Consider the following 25,067-nt stretch of genomic DNA (forward strand, 5'->3'; position numbering starts at 1 on the left):
TAAAATGTTTCCCACGGCACCAACACTGGAAATTCTTGCAGTGAAGTATTGAATTCAGATAATAAGCTACCTCTAAGTACAAGGTTTCCACACATTTTCATGGACAAAATTTCAAAACTTTTCCATGACAGGAACCATCAGGATTTTTTTCCCTTGCCAGACTTGCCAGTCATTTTTTAACATTTCAGTTTCAGCTAGCTGGCATACATGAAAGGAGAGATGTAGCTGGGGAGAAAATGAAGAAACAAATGTGGTAAAACTAAACGTCCCACATGGATACAGATTAGAGCACCAGATAATGATTAATTGACAGCTACAGAAAATAAATATTCTGTAACATTGCGTGTAAGGTTACCAACCAAAGATTACTGTAACAATTTCTTTGCACAACAAAATTCCATGATTATTCCCGAAACTTTCCATATTTACTAGTTAGTAGACTTTACCAGTCCTCAAAAATGTAATTGTGAAATTCCATGACTTTTCCAGGTTTTCAATGACTTTGGGAACCCTGACAGCAATAGCTGTCTACATAAAACAAATTATATTAACTACAATGGCAGTCAGTAATTTCTAACAATTGCATTGCCCACAGTTTTCTGTTTCTTCAAAGAAATGCACTTTAAATGACCTCATGCTGGCTATTCTACCTGTTCTTATTTACATCGCTGGTAACCTACATTAAATTCTAATATATATACATACACATTATACTATATTCTTTACCTCAGTTACACCGTGATGAGTAGAAGTGTATTGTTTCTTCCTCAGCATCACCAAGGTGACAGTTGCTATGACAACCCACCAACCATGAGTCCAGTGATGTCACATTTACTGGACCCCACATCCTCAGTGAAAAACACCTGTCATTGGAAAAAAAAAACACGATGTACACAGAGAACTTACACCACTTCAGGATGAAAAATCAGTGATTCGATGTGTTTTCTTACCTGTATGTAGTCTCATTCAGAGCACCGGTTAGTCGAATTTGGTAATCATGAAAAGTTTGGATCTACATCAAGGGGATCCAATCCAACGTTGCTTTGAAAACTGGCACAAAAATGTCTGGATAAAGACTGAATCATTATGATCAAGTTTAGAATTTTTTAATAACTTGACCCAGGATATTAGGTTTTCTCTCTCCCAAAAAGGGGTGTGCCAGCTGGAATTTCTGAGAGTAAGGAAAGTTAGCAAGAGCCATTTACAAATACCTGGGGAAATAAGGGTTTAATAATGTATGACAAGAGTAAATCAATAAATAAACAGTACCTGAACAATCCTGCAGTGTATCTTTAAGGACTTGCGGCCACCCTGTTTATAATCCTGTTTATACAGCAAGAGATTCAACATAACAAATCAGCCAGAAAGTTCTGTACATTCAAAATTTTATTCATGGTATAGTGAGTGTAGAAAGCTTTTTCTTACTCTAAGCAAATGGTTCATTTAACTACACACAGAGGAAGGTCACTGAATCAATGAGAGAAACAAAAAGCATCTTTTTTTTTTTTCTCAACACAAGCCTCCAGAGTGAGCATTGATACAAATTTCAAACATTCACCTGATTAAGAGCTTCAGTTAGTGTGTCTGTACACGAGTGGATACAATATGTAGAGAGGTGATATGTGTTGTATTTCTATGGTATAAAAGCACAATAATATGCATGTCACATTCATGTTTACCGGAGGTGGCGTTAATAACTTAATTGAGGGAGAGGGGAACGTGTCTCCATGCTGATGTGAGTTGTGCTCGTCCTCTCAGCGTCTTCACGAGGACTCGACAACAGATAATGCAGACGAAGAAATATCCACCACAGGACGAACAGAAGCACTGTACATGTATACACAGGAAATGTAGAAAAATAGACTGTGAGATTTGGTGAAGGAATGTGTGTGAAGAGGAGTTTGTCGGCCCAACGAGTCCCGTCTTTTCAGCAAACACTCCCCAAGTGCTGCGCTGTACAAGATTGCTGACGCAGCCAGAAAAAGAGGATAAACAGGACAAACCAGGGTCAGAAAGAAAGACTGAGAGGTTGATAAAGAAACTGGGCTGTTGAGAGCCTCCATCTTCCAAATATTTACAATCAAGAGAGAGTGGAATGATAACTCTGGAATGATACTTTCAGAAAACCTTCCTAAAGTTTGACCTCCTCATTCTAATTTAAACCCAAAATGTGCAGCGACAGCGTGAATCTTCATCCAGGACTTAACAGCAATAATATTTGGTGATAATAATAATCAAGACTTCCAAAATGACAGAGTGCATAGAACGCAAACAGTAACAAAATCGTCTTCCTTTCGGATACTATTTCACTTCATATATTACATATAGAGCATTATGCCCATGCAGCTAACACAACAGTGAAGCATGGAGATGAGCGTTAACGAGCCAAGATTCAGTTAAAGCAAGTCTGTGTGACGACAAAGCAGACCAGGTTCTGAATACTCTTTTTCTTCTTCATATCACAAGGTCACAAAGAAGACACTAGAAATGTACAATCCTGCTAAAATATCTAGTACGAGGACCGCTCCCGAGGACCTCAACATACAGTATACTGTATCTGTCATCAATATTGCCATGCACTACATATACTTACAGCTAATCTCTGTCTTAATATATTACACATTAAAAAAAAAATCAGAAAACAAAAACATTCAATATTTTTCAACTTTTACATATTTTGATTATGTAGAATTTTTCTGCGTTTTTTTTTTTTTTCCTTTTTTGAAAAACAAACCTGAAACAGTTGGGCTTTAATCGTGCGGCGAGGCGCTCTGAGAGCCCCCCCCCTTCTGTTGCCAGCTCTAAGAGCTGTTATGTCATCAAACACAGCACAGCTGTCATCAGAGAGTGGAGGTGGGGGGAGCAGTTTGGGGGAAAATGTAACAAAGAGTTGGAGCGATGAGGGAGTGACTGGGAATTAAACTGCCTGGATTTATATGTTTCTGAGACTTCATATAAATCGTCAACAGGGTTTTTCAGTACAAACATCATGGCCCTGGTTACACCTGGTGTTGACATGCGTCCTGGGTGAGTGGCAACAAATGAACAGCTCTAAGTACAGGTGTGAATGCACCCAGTGCGTCCTCACTGTGTCCAGAGATCCGATCGCTCAGACATCATCACCCAACATCCTTATCTGACCCATTGGATGGGTCTCTGGAGCCCCTCTACCCCCAGTGAACGGTCTGTTCAACATCTGCCTGGTTAGCACAAGCTAACACAGCAGCAGCAGCAGCTGTTATACGGTCCCAACAAATCCACACTGACACCAAAACGGCTAGGCTCTGACGTTCAACCCGTTGATAACTGTTGAGGAATGTTAGCTGCGGGATGCTAACAGTTAGTCGTGGTACTGTGTGTTTGGCCAGGCGGACTCACACAGCAGAAGTCTCGTAGCGGCACTTGTCTCATGATGAGAGTGGGGCAAGGAGAGGCTGTGAATCATTACACGGCAAGAAGCCTTACAATTAAGATTTTACCCAAGGTTTCCAACGCACATTTATTTATTTGTGGCGGCCTGCCACAATTAAAACATCTGCTGCCACACTGACTGACATTTTTTGGGGCGGACTGTTTAGGAGTGTTGTTGGAATATGTTGTTCAGTTATTCATTCACCACACTCCCAGGCTGCAGAGCGTACTCTGGGCAGACACCAAGCAGCAGAATGTAGGGACGGATCAGCAAAAATGTCTGATTTTAGAGGACACAGAGTGATAAAAAGGTACCACGCCCCCCTCGTCATCAGCAGCCATCACACATGCTATTTCTGTGTTTTACTGATTTTAAATAGTAAAGGATGTAAGGGTGGCTATAGCAAGACAAACCTCCAGCTGGATAAAAACAACGCGTTCGGTCCTTGCACGTGGAAATGTTGTGTTTAATTGCATATAAAGCGAGGTCGTGAGATCTGATCACAAGCGGTCACGAGGCGTACACAGAGTTGCATTCTAATGCCGTGAACAGACAGACTTAAAGCTGGCCACCTGTGATTGGATCACCCAAGACGCATGTGCAAACAGGCTCTGTGAAGTTTTTGTTGTGATAGGCAGACGTGTGCGGGTGAAACAGGGTACCCTTGTCTGATCAGGTGCAGGTGAACGTAAGCTCTTTACAATCCAGGGATCAGGGATTAAGAAGGCTTTGTTCCATGTTGTTTTCCTTTGGCCCAAACCCCAGACAGAGACATAAACTGGTGCAAAGATTTCAGTTATCTGTTTCTAACTTTCAAACAAGATCAAATTGAGCCTTTGTAGCATCTTCACACCTTTCCTTTGCCTTTAACAAGGTGAGAAACTGAAGGGCTGAGGGCAAGGGACCAGAATGAAACAGACCTTACGAGTGAGAGTGTGGTGGGGAGAACATTACGATGAGCAGTTCTTTAGTTCTGCATCTGCTCGAAGAATTTGTAGGTGGGATTCTCATAACCGTTTTGCTGCATCTTAGCCAGATGACGCTCCTCTGGTGTCACTGCAGCATCCACCTGCCGACACAGAGAGAGGAGGTTAGTGAAAGAAATAAATTATCCCACTGAAAAATAAAACGTGTTTGCAAAGGCTTTTCCTTACCTCAATCACACCGTGATGAATAGATGTATATTGTTTCTTTCTCAGCATCACCAAGGTGATGACGATGACAGTTGCAATGACAACCCCACCAACCATGAGTCCAATGATGGCACCTTTATTGGACCCCACATCTTCAGCGAAAAACACCTGCCATTGAAAAAAAAAAAAAAGTTTGCACACAGAGAACAGACACCACTGCAGGACAGAAAATAAATAACATGATGTGTTTTCCTACCAGTTTTTGATGGTAAACTTCATAACCAGCACTTTGCCTCTCTTCAGTCTCCATCCGCACCTCTGGCATCTCCTCTGGCTTCAGGGCAGATACTGAAATGAATCACATGGACAGGGCATGTCAAAAAGTAGAGTCTCTGCAGATAAATACAAATCCACACACTTCTAGTGAGTTCATACAATGTATTTTTAAGGAATAACCTGCATAGTATATCTTTATGATCTCAGGCTATCATAGCGTTTGGTTAATTATAACTTGTTATATTTGTATGATGATTACAGTAAAACTTTAGTAAAAAGCCTAGTCCCAATTAAATGCCCAGTCCCTTTGACTAGCCCGATGTGGCTACACATTTTGACAAATAAAGGCCTGTCTAAACTGGAGGGCCAGTTACCATACAGTTCATTTTTAAAAAGGTTCTTTAGATGTACAAAACTGGGTTGTTGGCTACCTGCTAGAGATAATGTTAGTTAGCAGTTTGATCACACAAATACCAGAATATATTTTAATATGTTTAAACCCTTTTCAGTATGGATATACTACACACATCGTTAGCAAGCGCAAGTGCAATTTATTTTCCTGAAAGCATGAGCACCAAAGAAGACAATAATACTGGCAAAGTAAACGAGAGATGCTAAAAGGAGGTTCAAATAAACAATTTGATTCTATTTCCCATCCAACTGAGAAACAGTTTTGTATGAAAGGAGATAAAAGCCTGTCCCAGCCTGCTGAGTTTATTGATTTAAGAAATTCATAGCCCGGGCTATTAATTGAAGTTATGCCATTAAACAATAAAATGGGGGTATCATTAAAGGTAATACTGATTGATTGCCATGTGTGAAGTACCTCCCCACAGGCAGCGATACTGGACTCAGAAATACATACAAACACACACTCACCAGGTCGCGTGGGGAGTCCTCTGTCTGGAATTGGACGAGCATCAACAGGCTCAACTGCAGAAAAATTAATAAAGAAAATTTTAAAAAGGCGATAAAATGTCAAATTTGCAAAGTCAAATTTACGTGTATTATTTAATGTAATACTAATGGTTTTAATTTCATAGAGCTACTGTTGTACTTGCGTGGAGAGTTTCTCATTTTATGATATTCAAACAAGTATCTGTACCGTGGTTCTCAGTATTCGGCTGGTTGAAGCTCTCGGGGTGGATGAAGCCCAGTCCGTCCAGGCCAGGGTCCATGGGAGCAGAGCTGTAGGCCTGATCGGGCATCAGAGCATCGTTACCGTAACTCACTCGACCATCCACCTGTGAACACAGAGGAGCATTGATGAGGACGTGACGGTACTGGACTGAAAGAGAGGCTTTCCATTAAAATGGAATCTAATTATCTGCTAAAAGGTGAAAAGTCTGACACCATCCACAGGACCTGAAGTCACTGATGTCATCATGTGCACAATACACAAAACAGAAAATTCATTATCTTTATGCCTGTGATCTGATACTCCAACCACAAAAATAAAGGAAAAATGTGACGTGGGTGCAACTTGACTCACCCGCCCGTCGCTCTGCAGGGAGGAGACTTGCTGAGACAGCTCCGACTGAACTCTCTGCATTATAACAGCTGTGAAGAAAAAGCAGAAAGAGTGCGTAAGAGACGGAGACACAGAAGTGTGATAGATGGGAGGGAGGAACGGTGTGTCTAGTGTCCTGATAACTGAAGACAAACTGACAGGAGAGATGCTGTGTTAACAGCAGACATCCATCACTGGACTTAAGTTAAGCTGTTTCAGTGGTTTTCATCCTCACTCAGCACTACAACAGACTGCGGGGCTAATTAATTAAGTCTGGTGGTAATATACAGGCTGGTTTAATTAAACAATATGACCTCATCTTTTTTTTTTTTTAAATGAAATGAAATTAAACACAACACAATATGGCAAATATAAAAGAAATGTTAAACATACTGACGAGGGCTGCTACAAACCATTAATTTCATTATTTATTTGTCATTTTCATATTTACCATTGTTTATTTTGCTGGTTATTTTCACAATCAATTCAAAATCAATTCCTCGTTTAGTCCATAAAATGTCAGACACTGATTACATTACCATTTCCCAGAGTCTTCAAATGTCTTAATTTGTCCAATAACAGTCCAAAATAGAGAAACATACATTTTTGGTATTAGTTTTTAAAAACAACATCCATCATCTAGATTGCTGATTAGTTTTCTGTTGATCTACTAATCAATTAATCAACTGACTGTTTCAGCCCTAACACCAACATTAACTGAAAACTGGGGTTATCTGGAATTTAAGGGGAAAACAAGAACATACACATAAATAAATGGGTAAGTAAGTAAATAAATAAATAAACAAAAGCACTAAGCTTTGGAAAACTGTCATCAATTAAATCATTCCTTTAATTTCCCATGTCTCAGATATATTGATCTCTACATATGTATTCACTGAATGGGATTTAATTATTTACTTTGACTGTTCCCTTACGAGAGGACATGCTTTTAAAAACTCATATTCATGGTAATGTAATGTTATACAGCATTTAGATACAAAACAGTGAATTGTCATATAAAAAAGCAGTCTTTCATACAGTTGAAGGCAAACCAGAATTGTGATCACTTTTAACTCAACTTTGTTGTGCAATGTATTTTGTCTTTTTGTACTTGTGTATCATATCATATATTATATAATATGTTCATTAACGTGCTCTGTCCCCTATTAAACAATGAAATGATGAATAAATACATCAGTAAGAAGTATAAAAGCAGACACTTACAGACTTGGTTTTGGATCTCATTCGCCACACTGGGCACTTTGTAGAGCAGACCGACGGACTGATTCATCCTCTCATCAATCACACGAAGGTGGGTCAAAACCTAAAAGTCAAAAGCAACTTTAATTCTGAAATTGGAATTTTTTAAAGCTTACATGAATATATCAATTAATTTACGCAAAGCACCAACACACACCTTTCAACCCTCTAATCACATTACAGGTTTGGTACAGCTGAAGGGTTTTGACTGTATTTGTAGGTGAGTACCTGAGGTCGGATCTGTGCAGCCTTCTTGGGATCAACCGTACGGACATGCTCATAATGTTTCAGCGTGTGCTGCCTGTCCTTCTGCTCTGCACGGACGTACTTCTTCAGCAGGCTCAGCACCTGACGGGCCTGGTGGTGGCAGTGTTGTGTGGCATTAGTTTGGTTATAACACTTATGCGTGCCTTATTAAAACACATATGATGGTGTTTTTATTATAGTTACACTTCGTTAAATTTTCTGCCAGGTACGACTGCAGAATAATTTAACACATTGGGGAAATGTACTGAGACAGCTATTGTTACTTGTCTCTAAACCCTCCCATTAAACGACTCCTTTGACAGTGAACACACCCATGACTACATGTAACAGCTCGGCTTTTGTTGGAAAGTCCAGAGGCGCACGTGTGTGTGTGTGTGTGTGTGTGTGTGTGTGTGTGCGTGTTTACCCGTGGAGGGTTGGCTTGTAGGGAACTGAGGTAATTTTCCAGAGCCAGGCGTCGGCGGCTGTTGAGCAGAGCTTCCACCCGAGCCATGTGGGTCTCCACCAACTGCTGCCTCTCTCCTGCTGCCTCCCGCTCCAGAGCCTCCACCTTCTCCTGGAAGTGCTGCAGATACAGTAAATTTTACGATAAAATGTTTTTAATGAACATCTGATTCTCAGAGCCAACATTCTTAAGAAGTGTGATAAGAATACATAGAATCAATGTCTAAATGTCAACTACTGAAATAAGATGAAATAAATTGCACAAGTTCACCACTGCAGTCTGTAGTTGTGTGTTTCGAAAAACAAAACTTCTGACCGAATAACACAGGCGGCTTTTCACTCATTTTGGCAACGATAAGAGAACTAAAATATTTTCATCACAAACATCTTTGATATTTACAACTGATGGTATAAAAAATACAGAAAGACAGGAGAAGTTGTGATGAGTGTCCTACCTGGATGACAGCCTTCTTGTCAGCACGAGGAAGGTTCTTGGCCTGTCTCTCAGCTTCTTCCCACTCCCTCATTACCTGGACATTAAGAGAGTGTCACGTCAGAGACGAAAACATCACAAACTGACTGGCTTTGTCTCATCAGATCAGACATTTGGACACTTTGTCAGGTCAATTCCTCAGACCGAAATGTGACACATAATCATACCTGAGACATCTTATCACGGTGTTTGGCCTCCAGGCTTTCCTTGGCTTTCTGGAAGTCAGAGTGTTCATTGTCGTCCCCGGGAGATTCGAGGTACCGATCCACAGCGTCTGGAGGGCTGGGAGCCATGGTGGGCACTGCAGGAGGACAAGGCAGTAATCAAATACAGGGCAGGGGAGAAAACAAGTAAAAACGTTGATAAGACAACAAGTAAAGAGGATGCAGGAGAAACACTGATCTCAGTGTGTCTGAAACACATCAGAGTTTCAGTATTTCCGCTCAAGACACATAGACAGTCATCAATGAGATTTAAGTGTGTTAAAAACAGACTCTATGTTAGGTACATACAGATAATTTTAATACAAACAAAAATAATTAGATACATAAAGACACACAGGTTATCAAGGGACAAAGGGTGAGTAGTTTCCCAGTACAAGTGTTGTGTCTATGTCTTTATTTAATGTGGGAGCCTGGAGATAAGATGAAAAGTGCCGAGTCAGGATCAGGGCTGACACTGCACCACTGATGAGTTGGTTGGAAAGAGCAAATGCACCCATTAACCCTAAACAACACCCTCCCCTATTCTCACACATATATATGCACACGCACACACGCACACAATGGTAACATAACAGACGTGTTTATTGTTAGAGACCCACAGCTATCAGGGCAGACTACTACAGAGCTGCAGCAGCAGACACCTTGCAGCTGCAAGGCATGCAAACACACATGTATAGAAATGCATGCAGATGCACGCCGACACTCAAGGTTCAGTATTCACGCTGCCTGGTCCACATGCTGCAAGAAGTATCAGTTAGTTAGAAAATGATGAAATGAGTAATAAAATGATTTGGAGGTGAATGACTACAAGAGCATCATGGCTGCTTTCCAATAGGGACACTCACTTGGTCAGCTTGGCTTTCCATTTTTCCCTTTAATTCTCCTTTGACTGTGATGTTCAAACACCATCAGTTAAACCACTGACTCTGCTGAGGTGAAATGGCTGGTCTCAAAGCTCCTTTAAAGCTACAGTTGGTAACTTACAAAAATAACTTTGTATAATATGTGCTGAAACTGTCACCATATTCTCAAAGAAGTAATTGGCTCCATAATTGTACATTATACATTAATAAGCAAATGTGTTGCATTGGCTGGTGTTTCATGGGCACAGTGGCTTAGTTTCTAGGTGAATCACAAATTCGTCATGTTGCTTCTCTAAATACTAACCAGAGAGCGGTGTATTAGTCCGTGACTGAAAATGGTCCCCAACAGGCGCTATATCTACTTATGTTTGAACAACTACTATCTCTAGATGTTGTAGGAAATTACACAATACATTTTTAAATATTTACATCCTCTGTAGGAAGTAATGGGCTCAGGGCTGAGAGCCACAGATACCGCAGTGTTTGAAAGTGTTGAAAGACGGACCAATAAATCGTTGGTTTTAGTCTTAGTTGGATTTGTTGAAGGCAAATAGAGAAAATCATCAGCCTTATCATAAAAGCTGAGGGCTATCAGTTTCCTTCATTTTTACCACAAACTGAAAATATTTTCTTTGCACTCTGTGGTACTACAAAAATATGTTATTCCTTAGTGATGTCTGATTTCATGGCCTTTCCTTTCCAACAGACAGATAGATTTTTTATATCTTCTGTCTTGAGAAAATAATCCTATAATACTCCGCACAAGCAACCAAATCCACTTCTCAGCGCTCCGAGTGGTTAAGAGCCATCAGACACTCAGGACAGGGAGAGAAAGATAAAGTAAAGGAGACAGAGACAATCTGCAGCAGCCTGAGGACAGGAATCAGGCTCGTGGTGCGGACACTTCAGATGGCTCCGGCCCTGGGACTTACACGAGCTGCTGCAGACAGCTAGGCAGTACTCCTCCGAGTCAAAGTTATTCCTGTTGCCCCCACAGCCCCCAAACAAGAAGGGAGCACAGCGGCCCTTCTCAGGCACGAAGTACCAACGCTCCAGCATGGCGTGACACGGGCCGGACTCAGCACGAGCCCAACAAACAGCTGAGATGTGCACACACAGGCAAATTAAATATCAAAATAAAAATGAATACAAAATAATCAACAAAACAACACACAATGAAAGAGAAACAAGGAATGAATACATGTAAACAAGAGGTGTGTAGCTGCGCCATTTCTCACCTCGGACGACTTCTTCAACAGACTCAGTGGTGGTAGTGGTCGTGGTTGTCATGGCGATGTTAGCATTGCGCTCATAGCTATCCCGTTCATCGGTCACGTCATCGTCTTCCTCGTCCTCCTCCTCATCGTCGTCGCCATCTCCGTTTTCATCCCTTTCAAAAGTCTCAGCCTCTTCATCCTCATCCTCATCATCCTCAGCGGTGGCTGGCTCAGTGTCTGCCGGGCGCGACATGCTGCTGACGAGCAGTTGGTTCAGTTCATGTATCAACAAGTGTGTGTGTCCATCAGACCGGATAAACGTGTGATGAGCATGTGATGAATGTGTGATGAATGTTTGCGAATGATGATACCTGTTGTCAGAGTATTCAGTCTCGGCTCCTCCCCACCAGACGTCTGACTCCTCCCCTTCCAGCTCTGTGCTGTCGGTCTCTTGGTCCGCCTCCGCTGGACAGCACACAAACTCCACCCCACGGAAACGATCAATACCGCATGGCAACAGCATCCCGTAGTCATGGAGATTCATGGAGCGGTCTCCACAGGACTAAATGTAATAACAAGCATAAATAACGACTTCATACAGGCTATAAACAGTCACCATGACTAAACACAACATTCAATCATTTCATAAGCTTATTGAGTTAAACCTCTGTGAGTCTAGATAAAGAGCCCCACACTCATAATTCAGCTCTGATGCACAAGTTATTATTATAATAGAGGTTAAAAAAAAAATCAATGTTTGACAGACAGTTGTCTTTGTGGGTGACTGAACATGAGTGAACACTCAGAGAGGAACGACAATAAAAGAAACACTAATCGGAACAAAGTGGTGCGGATGGCTGACGGCAGAACGGACGAAGGACAAAGTTAAGGAGTGCTGAGTCATTCAGAGGGAGCCAACAGAAGACCAGATAGAAAAGGAAGAAAAAGAAAGAAAAAGCCATGAGAAGATATGAACAGTGCAGTAGTGTTGGGCAGTCACGTATTACAGTGATATTAATTTTACCAGTAACAAGCAGTGTAACAAATTACATATATAATGTCAGTGATAATATTACAGTCAACCCCAAAACAAATGACTTGGTATACTTTTGCCCCCTACTGATTTGAAATCAGACAACACGCTGACACTGAATGCTGTATTATTTGTCTCACCTCTTTGGCGACAGTGTGCCAGTGCAGGTGGCTCTCACACTGGTCCATGCGCTCCTGGTGCAGGAACTTACATTTGTCAGGAACTAGCAGGGCATCGCTCACGAACTCCCCAACTGCGACAGAGACACGCCTTTGCTCATTACACGTAGTTAGTATATCCATTCACAACCACACACACACACAAACAGGCTCAGTAAAAGACAACTATCATTAAAAATGGTTACCCAGGCAGCGGTATGGCACCACAATGTGGGTGTGACTGCGGCATTGCTTGCGGCCTTTCTTGCACCAGTTCTGAATGCTGACGGGCTGGTTGACCTCCACAACATTTGTGATCTGCAACTCGGGGTACACCTGGAGAAAGTTGAGAGATGTTTAGGTTGTTTTCTTGCTACATTAGCTGTCTTTTTGTGAGTTTCTCTGTCTCTACATGGTCTCACTCTTAAAGGAGTAATTCACAGAGAGTCCTTGTATAAAACTAGGCTGTCAGTGCAATAGAAAGATGGGAAACCAGACTGCTATGCACCTGACGTAACATAATGTGTCATACTACCAACAGTGTTTTGATAAAAAGCTGATCAAAAATGGGAGAATCCCTTTAAATACCTCTTGGCAGTACTGTAGGATACCCTCCTTGGTGCCGATGCAGCTCTTGGTGCCAGAGGGGTCAGACTCCCATTTCCCACTCTGCACATTGATGTGCATGTTAAGCTTCCCGCAGAACATGGCCACCTGGGGCTCAGTTAGCAAACCCACAGAGTCATCAGCGGGCACCTGGAAAGACAAGGAGAAAGAAAGGACAACGATGAAGAATGATGATACCAAACTGGCTGAAGAATAGCTCAACCATAAATATCTCCTGATGCAGCTGATATATATTTAGCTCCTCTTAGTTTATTTTACACCCTTTCACATAAAATCCTGCACATACGTCTCTCTATACAGTACTGGGATTAGAGAATCATATGGATAAATTACACTACAACATCACTGCACTTTTAAGGTATTATATAAATAAATAAAGAAATTTACTACTGGTTTAAGCCTAAGCAAGGCATGATATTTTGTTTCATCCCTTTGAGCCCATAAGCCGGAGAGCTTAGCATCACAGCCACGGGGCAGCACATGTGCCCTTTTTCACTGTCTTCTGAAGATTACCTCATTTCCAATATTAAAGAAAGTGGAATGAGACTGTGGAGGAGATCATGTCCTATCACAGAAAAGAAAGAAGGGATGGCCCGATCGAGTCTGTTTGCCCCCAATCCTGATTCAAGTAATTTGATAGAAGTATCTGCCGATACCAAGTCCTGATCCGATACTTGTATTGGCCTGGATAATACAGCTGCACAGTGCACACTAAAAGTACTTTAAAGTTATTAAAATCTATACAGCGTATATACTTGACAGCTGATTAACTCCGCAATGCAATACAAGAAAAAAAGTCTACATCCAAACAGTTCCTTAAGGATTTATTTAATTTCTTTACAAAATAGTAAACAAAATAAAACTATGTCTATATGGCTCTTATCGTCATACCACTTAGTGCAGCATTTGTTTCATCACCATATAACAAAGTAAACAAGGTAAAATGTATACTCTGAAATTGCTTGCAAATCCACTTGTCACATTGTAATAAAAGTAAAGAATACTATGAATGTTATTCCACTTCAAAGTTGTGAATAGCTTCAGTCACAACAAATACATATGCAATACATATGCATAAACAAGGGTTTGGGCGTGGCGCATGCTCAAAATAACCAGTCCTATTTAATTAAAAAATGCATTGAGAGGGCTGGAAACCAGTACTTCCAAACTGATTCGGACATGCCTGAAAGAAAGAAGGGAAACTTCTTGAACTACAGAATAAAAATATCAAGCTGTTGCAAATATGAGATGCAAAAATCCACTTTCAACTGAGCATGTTTTGGTCTTGTACTTTCCAACAGGACATAGCTTTCGGCTCTATTTTCCTTCCTTTGTGTTTGGAAAACAATTAGAGGAAGTATCAATGTGTTTCGCCTTCTGTGCCCAGTATTTTTATGGCAGACATCAGAAAAGGCTGATAATACAAGCTGACAATACGCTATCCAACAGGCCATCTGTTGCCAATCTTCAAACGACTAATTACTGCTTGGTGAAATGTTTTCCTGTGAAGACCTCCTTGACATCAGCCTCCAGCAACACTATGGGAAGTCCATTGTTCTTTTCTGCAGAAATGACCCCATCCTCACCTTGTATTAGTTATGGGAATGTGTGTTACAGCATGTGAAACGAAACTGTAGAATATGTGATGGGTGGAATGAGACGTCATCTCGGAATAACAGTCATAACACCTACAGCATATGCTTCAAATCCCACAAAGCTGAGCATACAACTCCATGTGTAGTTGTTCACCCCAGGTCACCGGCTAATGTTCTTCAAATCGCATCCCCTGTAAACACATTTAAGCCACAAGGTACAGTGATATCAAGCCATGTGCCACCAGTCAATTGCACGTGCGTTTTAGTACAAGATTACACTGAGACAGCCATTCAGACCTGGTCTTATATCGAGCAAAGGCTCAGAAACCCTCCTGTGTGACAGTTGGGGAGTGTTGCAGCAGGCCATGACAAAAGGTTATCACATTTGGGTATAGCTGCTGCAGGGCATGTTTGACTGTCAGTCATGACTCAGCCTGTAAGGTGAAGAACATGCAGCACAAAAAATATAATACATTGCAACACAATGGGTGGATTTACCTAAATTAAACTAGAAGGCTATAAAGTGAATCTCCTCAGACAGATCATATGACCCAAGGGAAAAAAAATAGTAAAGAAATATTACGGCAAAGATAAAAACTAAGAGCAGTATTGGGACACAATAGCGAACAAAAACACAACAGAACATAAGATTTGTGTATCGAGTGTATCGAGACCCACCCAAAGAGTCACAGGTATGGGGATACTGGTTGAGGAAAGTTCTTGAATGCTTTATGTTTCACTGCAGCACGCAGGGGTTTGGTTAGAGAAGGTGTGTTATGATATTGAATCTGCATTACAATAGCACTCTCTTTAAATCGCTTTCACCCGTGGATGCTGCATTACTGAGAAAACATCTGTATGCATGTAATGATTTGCATTATGCAACGTAGGCCCTGTTCATCATGTTTCCAGCTGGTCCTGAGCTTTGTATTTCTCTCTGGCTCCTGCACAGCAGCAGCAAGCTGCAGGCGCCATCTTGCTTGTGTCAAACTAAAAAGGCTGCATCCTTTTTCCATTCTCCTCAGCAATATCACCACCCTGCAGCTGCAACGCTGCTGGACTGGACCGAGTGGGCCAGGTCGACGCAGCAGCAGCAAATAACACTGGACAGTAGCATTGCTAATTGAATAAAAACCGTGTCAGTATGAAGGGGCAGAGCGTATTCACACAAAGGGTGAATGTTTCGTGTTAGTCATGTTAGCTGGTGTGTTTGCGGGTTTCTTTGAAGTATACACAGCACAAACTGACGACATGCGACGGTATGTTAGCCATTAGCGGTTGCCAATCCGTGTCATTTTCTGGGGGGGAAAAGCTAGCGTTAGCTCTCTAAACTATATTCACTGTTATGTTATACACGATATAGTTAGGTGCTGTAACGTAGCAAACTAGCAATAATAAAAGATAGCAGGCACTGACTAAAAGTAATATTGTTATAATGTTAAATAACTGCGTACAAAAACAACACCAGTCTAATCAAAACATGTCCAACATGGCAGGGCCAAACTGTCAATCACTGACATCTAACGGTAGGCCTTGGTAGCATCGCTGACAGAATTTGGTTTGCTAATTCTACGCAGTAAATCTGTGTATCACTTTAAACCCGTCATATTGATAAATACATACAACAAAATGTTAAAAGCTGTCAGGAAAAAACATTATAATGGATTAAACAAGGAGTGGGCTTCGGAAAAAGGCCAGTCATACTGTTATCTTTAGTGGCAGCTCGGTTGTTAACTGTTACATAGCGTCCATGTCATCAGTGAAACGTGCTAAAATCGGCAGTTTTTAACGGTTACATGTAAATGTCAACCGTTATTTCAGTACGTAGTCCCTCATGTTAGACACGGCGGTTGGCACTGTGGTCAGTGTGGTAGCCGCTGTGGCTACAGGCCCCGCAGATGAGCGGAGCCAGGGAACGGCTCACCGACTCCCCCACAGCCCGAGATTTCTCCGTTGTTACTCACCTCGGATGAAAGCGTCAAGGTCGCCACCAGTAACAGCAGAAACGCCGTGAGCTCTCCCATGCCGTCCTCCCGGTATCCAGCACCCCTGTTAGTTCGCGATTTTATCGTTAGAAATGAAAATAAAGTCAAAGCTAGCGGTGATTCGTGTCGTCAAAAGCGGCAGCTGAAGGGTTCCGATCCCAATCCCGGTGATCCCTCCCTGTTTAGCTCCCGACGGTGACGGTGTGAGGCTGGATGTGTTTGGTGAGGGTGGGGGCTGGGGGAGCGCGCACGTGTATTGGCGTGCGCGCGTGCACGTGTGCGACTGTATATTTTCCTAGAATAATGAAAATCCTTATAAAATGCCTGAAGTAAAGCCATACTGAGCTATACTGTAATTGCATAGGCTTTACGTGATGTATTATAGTCTGCCTGAAGTATTCATAGGGCTGTATGTTTTTGACAGGGACAATTTAGGGACTGTTCTTTATTTATCAGAGGAAGTGGCCCTCCCTCCATGGTAAATCAGTTGTTAGATTTTAAAAACGTACCCTTTGATATTTCAAAGTCAGAAATTGAAGATGAATTACTGAAGTTAAATATAACTTTGATTTTTAACTCTTGTCACACATGCAGGTTAGTTAGTGCCAACAGTTATTTTTTGGCAAAGTAAAGTGATTTTGATGAAATATCACTGTTTTATGCATAGATTTTTGTTTTTTTTAACACGTGTTTGACCCTCATAATGTGTTTGAGGACCTTCATGAAAATCCAACAATTGTTTCATTTTTTTTAGTTCCTGGCTAGGGTGAATACTGGTAAAGTGGGACATTTAAGATTTATCATTTTTATTTTTATGTGTATATATTTCAATCACTAAAAATCATCACTGAGGTTAACATAACCAAGGATGTGATTAAAAAAAAAAAAAAGATTCTATTGCTAGGACATCTCTTCCAGTGGCAACCTTGCATTGAATTGCAGTTGAAAGCGAAATGGCATAGCATTCTTAGATTAATAATGATTATTCATGTTTTTTTTTCTGTCTGTATAGTACAGAAGAGCTTTACAATAATATATATTCTGCTAAGACATTTGGATCACAAATAAAAATGACACATTAAGTAAATTATCATAAAGTGTCCCACTTTACCAGTATTCACCTTACATGACGTGATTTTGGCAATATTTAAAGACAACATAACATGTCCTTTGAAAGACATGGTTTATGTAGAAAAGATGGAATAAATACAAAATACAGCCATTTAAAGTTGCATGCCCATTCCATGAGCCAAAATTAAAAAATTAAAAAGAGTCCCTCCCCAGTGCTTCAAAAAATATTTGACATCCCTCCCCCCTTTTGCACCACCCCCTGCCCTCTCATATATAATGAACAGTCCCTTAGTTCAACGTGGTGTCTGTCGTCCTGAATAGGAGGCGGGTAGTCAATCACTAAGCGGTTACTAATTTCCTTTATATATTTATGACGCTATTGCGTAAACTCGCACCAACGGCTCTTGAACTTTAACTTGGTTTCAGTCTCGCTGAAGACGGACGCGTATGGATCGCTGACATGTTCACGAGCTGGGGGTTTAACCACCTTCATTTGGTGGATCTTGGAAATATAACCAAGACAATAACAAGTCGCGGGGCGGATTAGAAAGATAAAACTTTTAGAGACTGTTGGATAAAGTTAGCAGCAAATCCTCGAGACACTGAAGTCTTTTCTACCCGCAGAGCGCAACATGAAGACTCTCCTGGGAGTGTTAATGGTGTTCATTGTCTCAGGTAAGCCTTCAGTCAGACGCTCGACAGTAATAGATAGATAGATAGATAGATAGATATACTTTATTGATCTCAAAACTGAGAAATTGGGATGTAGAGAATATCTAATCTCTAATGTAATGTAGAGAATAAATCATTAAAGCTCACATGATGCAGACGTTTTGTAATCTTATATTAAATGAGCCTATATGGAATATTTGAGTGTCAAATTTAGATTAGCAAATTCAATATCTACTTTGAAATCACCCCTCAAAAGCTATAACAGGAAGTTTTTTTTTGTTTTTTTTTAAACAATAATCCGTTGTTTATCTAGTTTCTATTCCTCTTTTATCTTTTTTTTCAAATTCTATTTTAAATTACACAGTGAGTTTATTCTGGTCTTATGTTCAGTGTTTGCTTTTTGCTGTTTTTTAAAAAATGTTTTTAATTATTTTATTGCTGTTTTTATCTTATACTACTCTATCTTGTCCTGTAAAGCACTTTGTAACTGTGTTTTGACACATGCTATACAAATGAAGTTTATTATTACATTATTATTAGTATCAGCAGTAGAATATACCACCCGTGTAGACTACTGCAGACCCTATAGGCCATATTCCAATACTGGAATAGTTGGTACTTAATAACGTGATGGTCATGCATTTTGTGTTTCAATTCCCATTTATGGATTGCCTAATATAAGCATAGCTTTGCCTGACAAAGCTGTCCCCTTAAAACAAACATCACACAAATATGTGTCCCCACTAGGTTAAAGGACATTCATACAGATTTGTTAGATTTATTGAACTCAGAAGCATTAAACAACTTTTAACACCAATGTAAACCTAAACAAATAATCAATTGACAATAAGTGCAATGTGTTTACAGGGGTTCAGAGATAAGCTAAGAGAAAGTCTAATATTGTAACACAAAACTTTTTTTATTTAACACTTAATATTTAACTGTAGGTGGTATGTTTTAAAGAAACAACAACTGCTTTTGTAAAATCAAGAGAGTTTTGCCACTATGCCATGTCATAGTCATATGTAGGCATAAATCCAGCTAATCATTCTAATTTAGTATAAAAAAATTGGGTTAAATGGGGTTACAATGTTCTATACATTGTACTGTAGCATAATGCACATAATTTTATATTGAATGTTTTACATACAAACATACAAATACATACAAATAATTTTTGGTGTCTTTTATCATCTTTGGACTGAGTTGAAAGTAAACGTGTTCTCACTTATTTTTAGTTTTATAGAGCCATAAATCAAACCAATTCACACGAGATACAAATATGAATGTGTCGTTAGGTGACATGTTCTTCGAATGCTTTGTTTATGAGCTCAATCTTATTTGAAGGAAATGTATTAAAACATACAGAAACAAACACATTTATATTGGTTATTTTCGTTATTGAACTTCACTTACACTCATCAGAGTTTCCAGATTTGGGCTTCAGTGAAAAAATCTTCAGAATCATTGCAAAGGTTTGTCCATTACTTTGTTTAATGACACCAAAACTTGACCTTTCCTCTTCTTTAGAACCAAACTACTTTACTTGTTGGATATCAGTCAGACTGGAGAACTATGTAGGTCAAGGTTTTCATATTGTTTAGATTACGTGATCTGAGACAACAGAGACTCTCTACATTTGGCTTCTGTCTTTGTGCACTTGGAGAGAAACACAAAGTTAGAGTCTGCCTACATATCTCAAGGAGTGGCTGTGCAGTCGTGTTTGAACAGCAAAGCACAGAAAGGTCAGAGTTTACAAATTAAGTAACATCTGTAAAATCTGCGCAGTTAATTAACCAGATGGAGTTTGTAGAGTTTCTAAACTGATTTCATATGTGGAAGTGTAAATTTGAGGCACTCTGACAGTAAGCACATGTACAACAACGAGAGAGTGATTTACAGCCGAGACCTCTCGAAGTTAGAGGATTATCTAAAATCTTGGACACAAACAAGAGACATTCCTTCTAAACACAATGAAGATGTTACTGCGGAAGCAACTTAATTAAAACAACACAAACAGATGCTAACAAATTCATTAAAAATTAAAAATGAGAGACATAAAAGCAGTTTACACATACATATGTGCACACTGTTAGTGATGGCCCAGGGCTACATGACATTGATTTACACTGTCATGGTTGTTATTTTATAATTGTTATTTTAATAGAGAAAGTTGAGTAGGCTGTGAGAATTAAGTGGAATGAACTTATTTCTTATCATTAACCCAAAGGAGCAGTGTTGGCATCTAGCAGCAAGGACTGTAGATTGCAACCAGCTGAAACCTCTCCCGGTTACAAATCCCTCAGTTTTCATTGTTCAGGAGGTTTTTAACATGAGCTGAATTGTCTGCAGAGGTCTCTTTCTCTTTGAAACAAACAGATCAGGTGAAATAAAAACACTGAATAAAAGAGTTTCACATTAAAAATCTGTGTTTCCATTGTCAGAGGTGGGCCGCAAGTCTAGCACCTACTAACGTGTGCTCACCTCTTTTTTTCTGATAACTTAAAATGCAGATGTTCAGGAGGTTTGTACTGGTACTGGTTTGTACTGGTAGCTGAATATTGGCAGAAGTCTCTTCCTCTCCAAAACAAAGGGACCTGGTGATTAAAGCCATTACTAAATAAAGCAGTTTGATGTTAAAAAAAATCTCTTTTCCAACACTGGTTACTGCCACTACAGTGGCTGTAACAAAAGTCAAATGGCTCTGTTTAGAGCATGTGTTTGGTTTGTCCATTCCGGGCTACTGTAGAAACATGGCGGTGCGACATGGCATTCTCTGTAAACAACTACCCCCTCCCTGTGTAGATATAAACTATAAACTAAGACATCCATGATATAAATGGCTGCATCTAATTTAACAAAGACACAATGATTCCCTTTTTTCAGGCAATTATACACTAAAGAAAACATACTCATTATATCATATTCCATTTCTTTCAGTATATCCCCCTAAATCTTTTATCAATTGCAAGGTATTAAACTTAAAATTTCATTTTAAAAAAACAAACAATAGAATAGAGTCTGTCTGACTTAAAGTATTTTAACTCAAATTTATGAATTAACTGAATTCACTATTGAGATTTCATTCAAATCATCAAATTAAGTTTCTACACAAACAGGATCAGCCAGTAACACAATGTGAAATACCCTATTATAATAAAAGTCTGGAATATAAAATCTTAGATAAAGGGACACTTCACCCCACAATCAAAATCAAAAATACCTATTTTCACTCTTACCTTTCATCAGTCTGGGTTGTTTTGGTGTAAGTTGCCATGTGTTGGAGATATCAGCCAGATGCCCGTCTTCTCTCCAATATAATGGACTAGATGGCACTGGACTTGTCTTTCTTCACTGGAAAAAAAAGAAATGAAAAAGATGTCGATAAATAATCATGTGATTCATGTATTTATCACACTTGGGAACACCCATGTAATTTAACTGAGTGAACCTGTAGAAGCTACAGGCGAAATGCATTGCTCGCTCTGGATAAAGTCACAGTTAAGTCCTTCAGTGTGCAGTGGTCAATTTTGTTTTTCATTTTAAATATTCCTGCTACCGACCAGCACCTGATGATCACACTGGCTGTGCACGGGGAGTCCTGTTCATTGCAGATATTTCTAAGTTAAATCTTTTGTGTATGTGTTGAGAAATGTCTTTTAGAAAATGAAATATTTAAAATTTCGAGGAGAATCCAACAACTGCATTCATATTAATTTACCTTTTCTCTAGGTGATAACGAGACTATTAATGGCACCTTAGAAGAGAGTGTCCTTCTGCCATGCAACTGTTCAATGAGAAATTTGAACAAGGAGTTGAGGTGGCAGGTGGAAAAAGCACACATGACGCTGGTGTTCAAACACAATGAGAACTCCTCAAACTTTTATGGCACATATAAGGGAAGGGGCACGACATTTCTGTCTGAGAACAGCAACAATTGCTCCTTTCTGCTCACCAACATCACCGCAGATGACCAGGGGCGTTACATATGCATTTTTCACGTTCAAGACACATACCAGCAATCACATGTAAATCTAAGCGTTTCTGGTAAGTCAACAATCATTCTGCATTCCTGAGGCATTTATTCACTCATTCATTCATCCATGAATTTACAATAGAGGCAATAAAGTCTTGTGCAATTTTAACTTGAGTCTTCTCTCAACAGCAAAGTACAATGTCTGTCAGCATGAAAACCTAAGTGGAAGTGGAAAAGTTTTCAAGTGTTACGTAAAAGGACGCTACAGAGAGGCTGAGATTCAGTGGAATTTGAATGGAGAGCTCCTTCATAATTCAACAACAACCTACATAACCCACACACACCACGTCCTGGATGCTGCCTCTGGCTTTTACCATTTCAACAGCACACTCAGCACTAAACTCAACTGGACCTCAAAACCTACATGTAACGTCAAGGCTAAAGGAATATCAACCAGCTCTGACTGCAGTCCTGGTAACTGTTTTGTTTCTTTTTACTTTATTTCAGAGTATGGGACTTACAGATGACCATCATTACTCAGTGGGGGAGAAATACTCAAACCGTTTACTTTATTAAATGTAGCAATACCACTGTGTAGAAATTCTTTACTTTGACTTTTGTTAAGTAAAAGTCCTGCATTCAAAACTTAACTGAAGTAAAAGTACAAAAGTATTACTCTCAAAATATACTTGTACTAAAAGTAGAAGTGCTCCCTATGCATAATGGGCAGTTTCACAATAACACTTTTTATATAAATGGATTGTAATCGGTGTTTATTACTTTAACCCTTTGAAACCTGAACAAATTGGCTTAGTTTCTTCAAAAACATGGGAATGAGGCAATGAGCAACTAAAGAAGAAATGACCCAAAAATGGAAAAAATAACCTTAAAATTAGTTTTAAAAAATAAAGTAAAACACAAACAAACAAATAAGTAAATGGCTTGACAAAGTGCTTAAAAATATCTTAAATATGTACATTTTTATTAGGTATGTAATTATGATAATTAAAAATATAGCTATTTGCCTCGCTCTTTCTTTTTTTTCCCACTAGACATTTTATGCTATTTGTGGAACATTTCTTACCAAACTGCTTATTGCCAAGATTTGTACCTTTAAAAATTAGCTATTTCCTTCCCTATTTTCAAGTAAGTAACTAAAATGCTTAGGGAAATTCTAATGGAGTAAAATTATACATTTTTTTCCCCTAAATATAGAGGAGTAAAAGAGAAAGTTGACATAAATATCAAAGCTCAAGTGAAGTACAGATACCCACAAACATACATAAGTACAGTTAGGAAGTATTATTAATTTCTTAAATTGCACTTCTGCTTTCCACCACTGTTGGCATTTCACATTAAAAGCAAAATTACAATGTTTTTTTCCACAGAATTTTACAAGTTGGTGAGAGAAACCTTAAACCTTAGATTCCGGTACTTAACAATCATACCCATTATGTTGGTGCTTGGATTTTTTCTGCTCTTGTCGTGTTCAAACTTCTCCCGGTAAGTTTTTCAAGTATTTATCAAATGCAAGAAATTTGTATTTCATTCAAATCCAGAATTGCGCAACACTTCTTGCAGTTATTTAAATGAAGCCACTGCCACTTTTGCTCCTCTGTGTTGATCAGTCATTGTTACTGGAATCTCTCAGTGTAATTAATCTGTCCATGTCTTTTGTCTTTGGTAAAGGAGTTCACGGAGGACAGGAGAGGTGGAGACGATGATATAAACTGCGAAACACACATGATCAACTGAAATGTGACAATATAAAAGAACTCTCCACCGAAACTGTTAGTCACAAATGTGGCATCATGCCCACACAGAGACTATACAAGCATGTTACATCCTGCATTCATGCCACTCAAGGAATGTGGTGTTTCAGAAAAATATGCCCATTTTGTAAGCCTCCATGGATGTTTACAGGGAGGTGTTTAAGTTCTATTCTTCAAAGTTAAGGACTGTAAAAAAGAGAAAACCCTCTGTGATGTGAAGATAAAGTGACACAGTATCTACAGGTATCTTAAATTCAGTGCTTTTTAGACCTTTTCAAGTTGTTCTATAAACAAAATTAAAGACAGATTTCATCTTTTTGGTATTCAAATATGTAGATATATCTGTGGTCCTGAGCAGAGGCAGGTTTATGTAAGAACTTAGTTATAAAAGTGAGTTAGGTCAATCTGGTAGGTTCAGGTATGAACTAAAAAGACTTCGTTAGGATCAGTGGTAGGTTTAAAGATAAGGTAACATCAAATGTTTGTGGCTTAAGACCTCACAAAATTTTCTGAATGCACAAAAAAGCTCAGCTGATTCAGATATATACTCCTTAGAACTTCATTACAGAAATACAGCACAAAACTGAGCCAGTTAATGATTAAACTTTGTATATACTGTAAATGTCATACCTCAAATGTGAGAAATTAACGTTTCATTGACTGCAGACATTTTAGGTAACTTCATTTGATATTGTAATACTTTGCAACAATTATGGAAAATCTGAATTTTGGGTAGATATGCAACAGTTTTATAAGTCGTTATCTTGACCGTTTATTACAATAAAGATGATATTTAACACAATACCAGCATTGTTAATTTAAATTTGAATAAAACGTAATTAATTCAATGCAGATATTTACGGAAGGTATCAAAAATGTATGTGCCTATGGCTGACTATCTACTGTGATTTTCTTGTAACGTTTCCTTGTTCAAAGCTCTTCTTTCCTTATAATGTGTGCTTAAATATAACCTGTTCTTTTGTAACTGCCTTTGTGATATGATGGTTAAACTGAAAGTTGTTGTGTTGTCAGATTTGCTTTACTTTTTTAAATAAACATGTTACAGTCATTGTATGTCA

At 39.3% G+C, this 25,067-nt stretch overlaps 2 protein-coding genes across 3 annotated transcripts; one reads left to right on the forward strand and one right to left on the reverse strand.

Moving 5' to 3' along the window:
• Positions 1 to 1,368: 1,368 nt before the first annotated feature.
• Positions 1,369 to 16,707, reverse strand: LOC121949599 (amyloid-beta A4 protein). 2 transcript variants are annotated; one of them, XM_042495330.1, is made up of 18 exons: positions 16,477 to 16,707; positions 12,879 to 13,046; positions 12,497 to 12,626; positions 12,273 to 12,385; positions 11,471 to 11,661; positions 11,121 to 11,353; positions 10,815 to 10,982; positions 8,963 to 9,096; positions 8,758 to 8,832; positions 8,265 to 8,423; positions 7,820 to 7,948; positions 7,556 to 7,655; positions 6,314 to 6,381; positions 5,927 to 6,065; positions 5,701 to 5,754; positions 4,802 to 4,893; positions 4,567 to 4,713; positions 1,369 to 4,481 (listed from the first exon to the last, which is right to left on the reverse strand). In XM_042495330.1, exons 1-18 carry the CDS (start codon positions 16,534 to 16,536, stop codon positions 4,380 to 4,382), a joined length of 2,262 nt encoding a protein of 753 aa, XP_042351264.1. In that variant the 5' UTR covers positions 16,537 to 16,707; the 3' UTR covers positions 1,369 to 4,379. The 2 variants fall into 2 exon arrangements, with proteins under 2 accessions (XP_042351264.1, XP_042351265.1); XM_042495331.1 differs by lacking the exon at positions 10,815 to 10,982 and having other exon boundaries at positions 16,477 to 16,706.
• A 1,235-nt stretch (positions 16,708 to 17,942) lies between these two features.
• LOC121949602 (butyrophilin subfamily 3 member A2-like) lies at positions 17,943 to 25,067 on the forward strand. The gene is made up of 5 exons (XM_042495336.1): positions 17,943 to 18,243; positions 21,973 to 22,287; positions 22,406 to 22,690; positions 23,605 to 23,719; positions 23,906 to 25,067. The coding sequence occupies exons 1-5, from the start codon at positions 18,201 to 18,203 to the stop codon at positions 23,943 to 23,945; spliced, it is 798 nt and encodes a 265-aa protein (XP_042351270.1). The 5' UTR covers positions 17,943 to 18,200; the 3' UTR covers positions 23,946 to 25,067.

Source organism: Plectropomus leopardus, chromosome 10 (assembly GCF_008729295.1).
Source record: "Plectropomus leopardus isolate mb chromosome 10, YSFRI_Pleo_2.0, whole genome shotgun sequence".
Classification (NCBI taxonomy): Eukaryota; Metazoa; Chordata; class Actinopteri; order Perciformes; family Serranidae; genus Plectropomus; species Plectropomus leopardus.

What these genes read in the sequence shown, in the direction of transcription:
- LOC121949599 (XM_042495330.1), bottom strand. Translation starts at nt 16,536, where the DNA reads ATGGGAGAGCTCACGGCGTTTCTGCTGTTACTGGTGGCGACCTTGACG. An exon ending in ACTGAATACTCTGACAACAG is followed by an intron (nt 11,354 to 11,470) that starts GTATCATCATTC and finishes GCTCGTCAGCAG; the next exon opens with CATGTCGCGCCCGGCAGACA. An exon ending in GCCGAATACTGAGAACCACG is followed by an intron (nt 5,755 to 5,926) that starts GTACAGATACTT and finishes ATTTTTCTGCAG; the next exon opens with TTGAGCCTGTTGATGCTCGT.
- LOC121949602 (XM_042495336.1), top strand. Translation starts at nt 18,201, where the DNA reads ATGAAGACTCTCCTGGGAGTGTTAATGGTGTTCATTGTCTCAG. An exon ending in AATGGTGTTCATTGTCTCAG is followed by an intron (nt 18,244 to 21,972) that starts GTAAGCCTTCAG and finishes CCTTTTCTCTAG; the next exon opens with GTGATAACGAGACTATTAAT. An exon ending in TCGTGTTCAAACTTCTCCCG is followed by an intron (nt 23,720 to 23,905) that starts GTAAGTTTTTCA and finishes TCTTTGGTAAAG; the next exon opens with GAGTTCACGGAGGACAGGAG.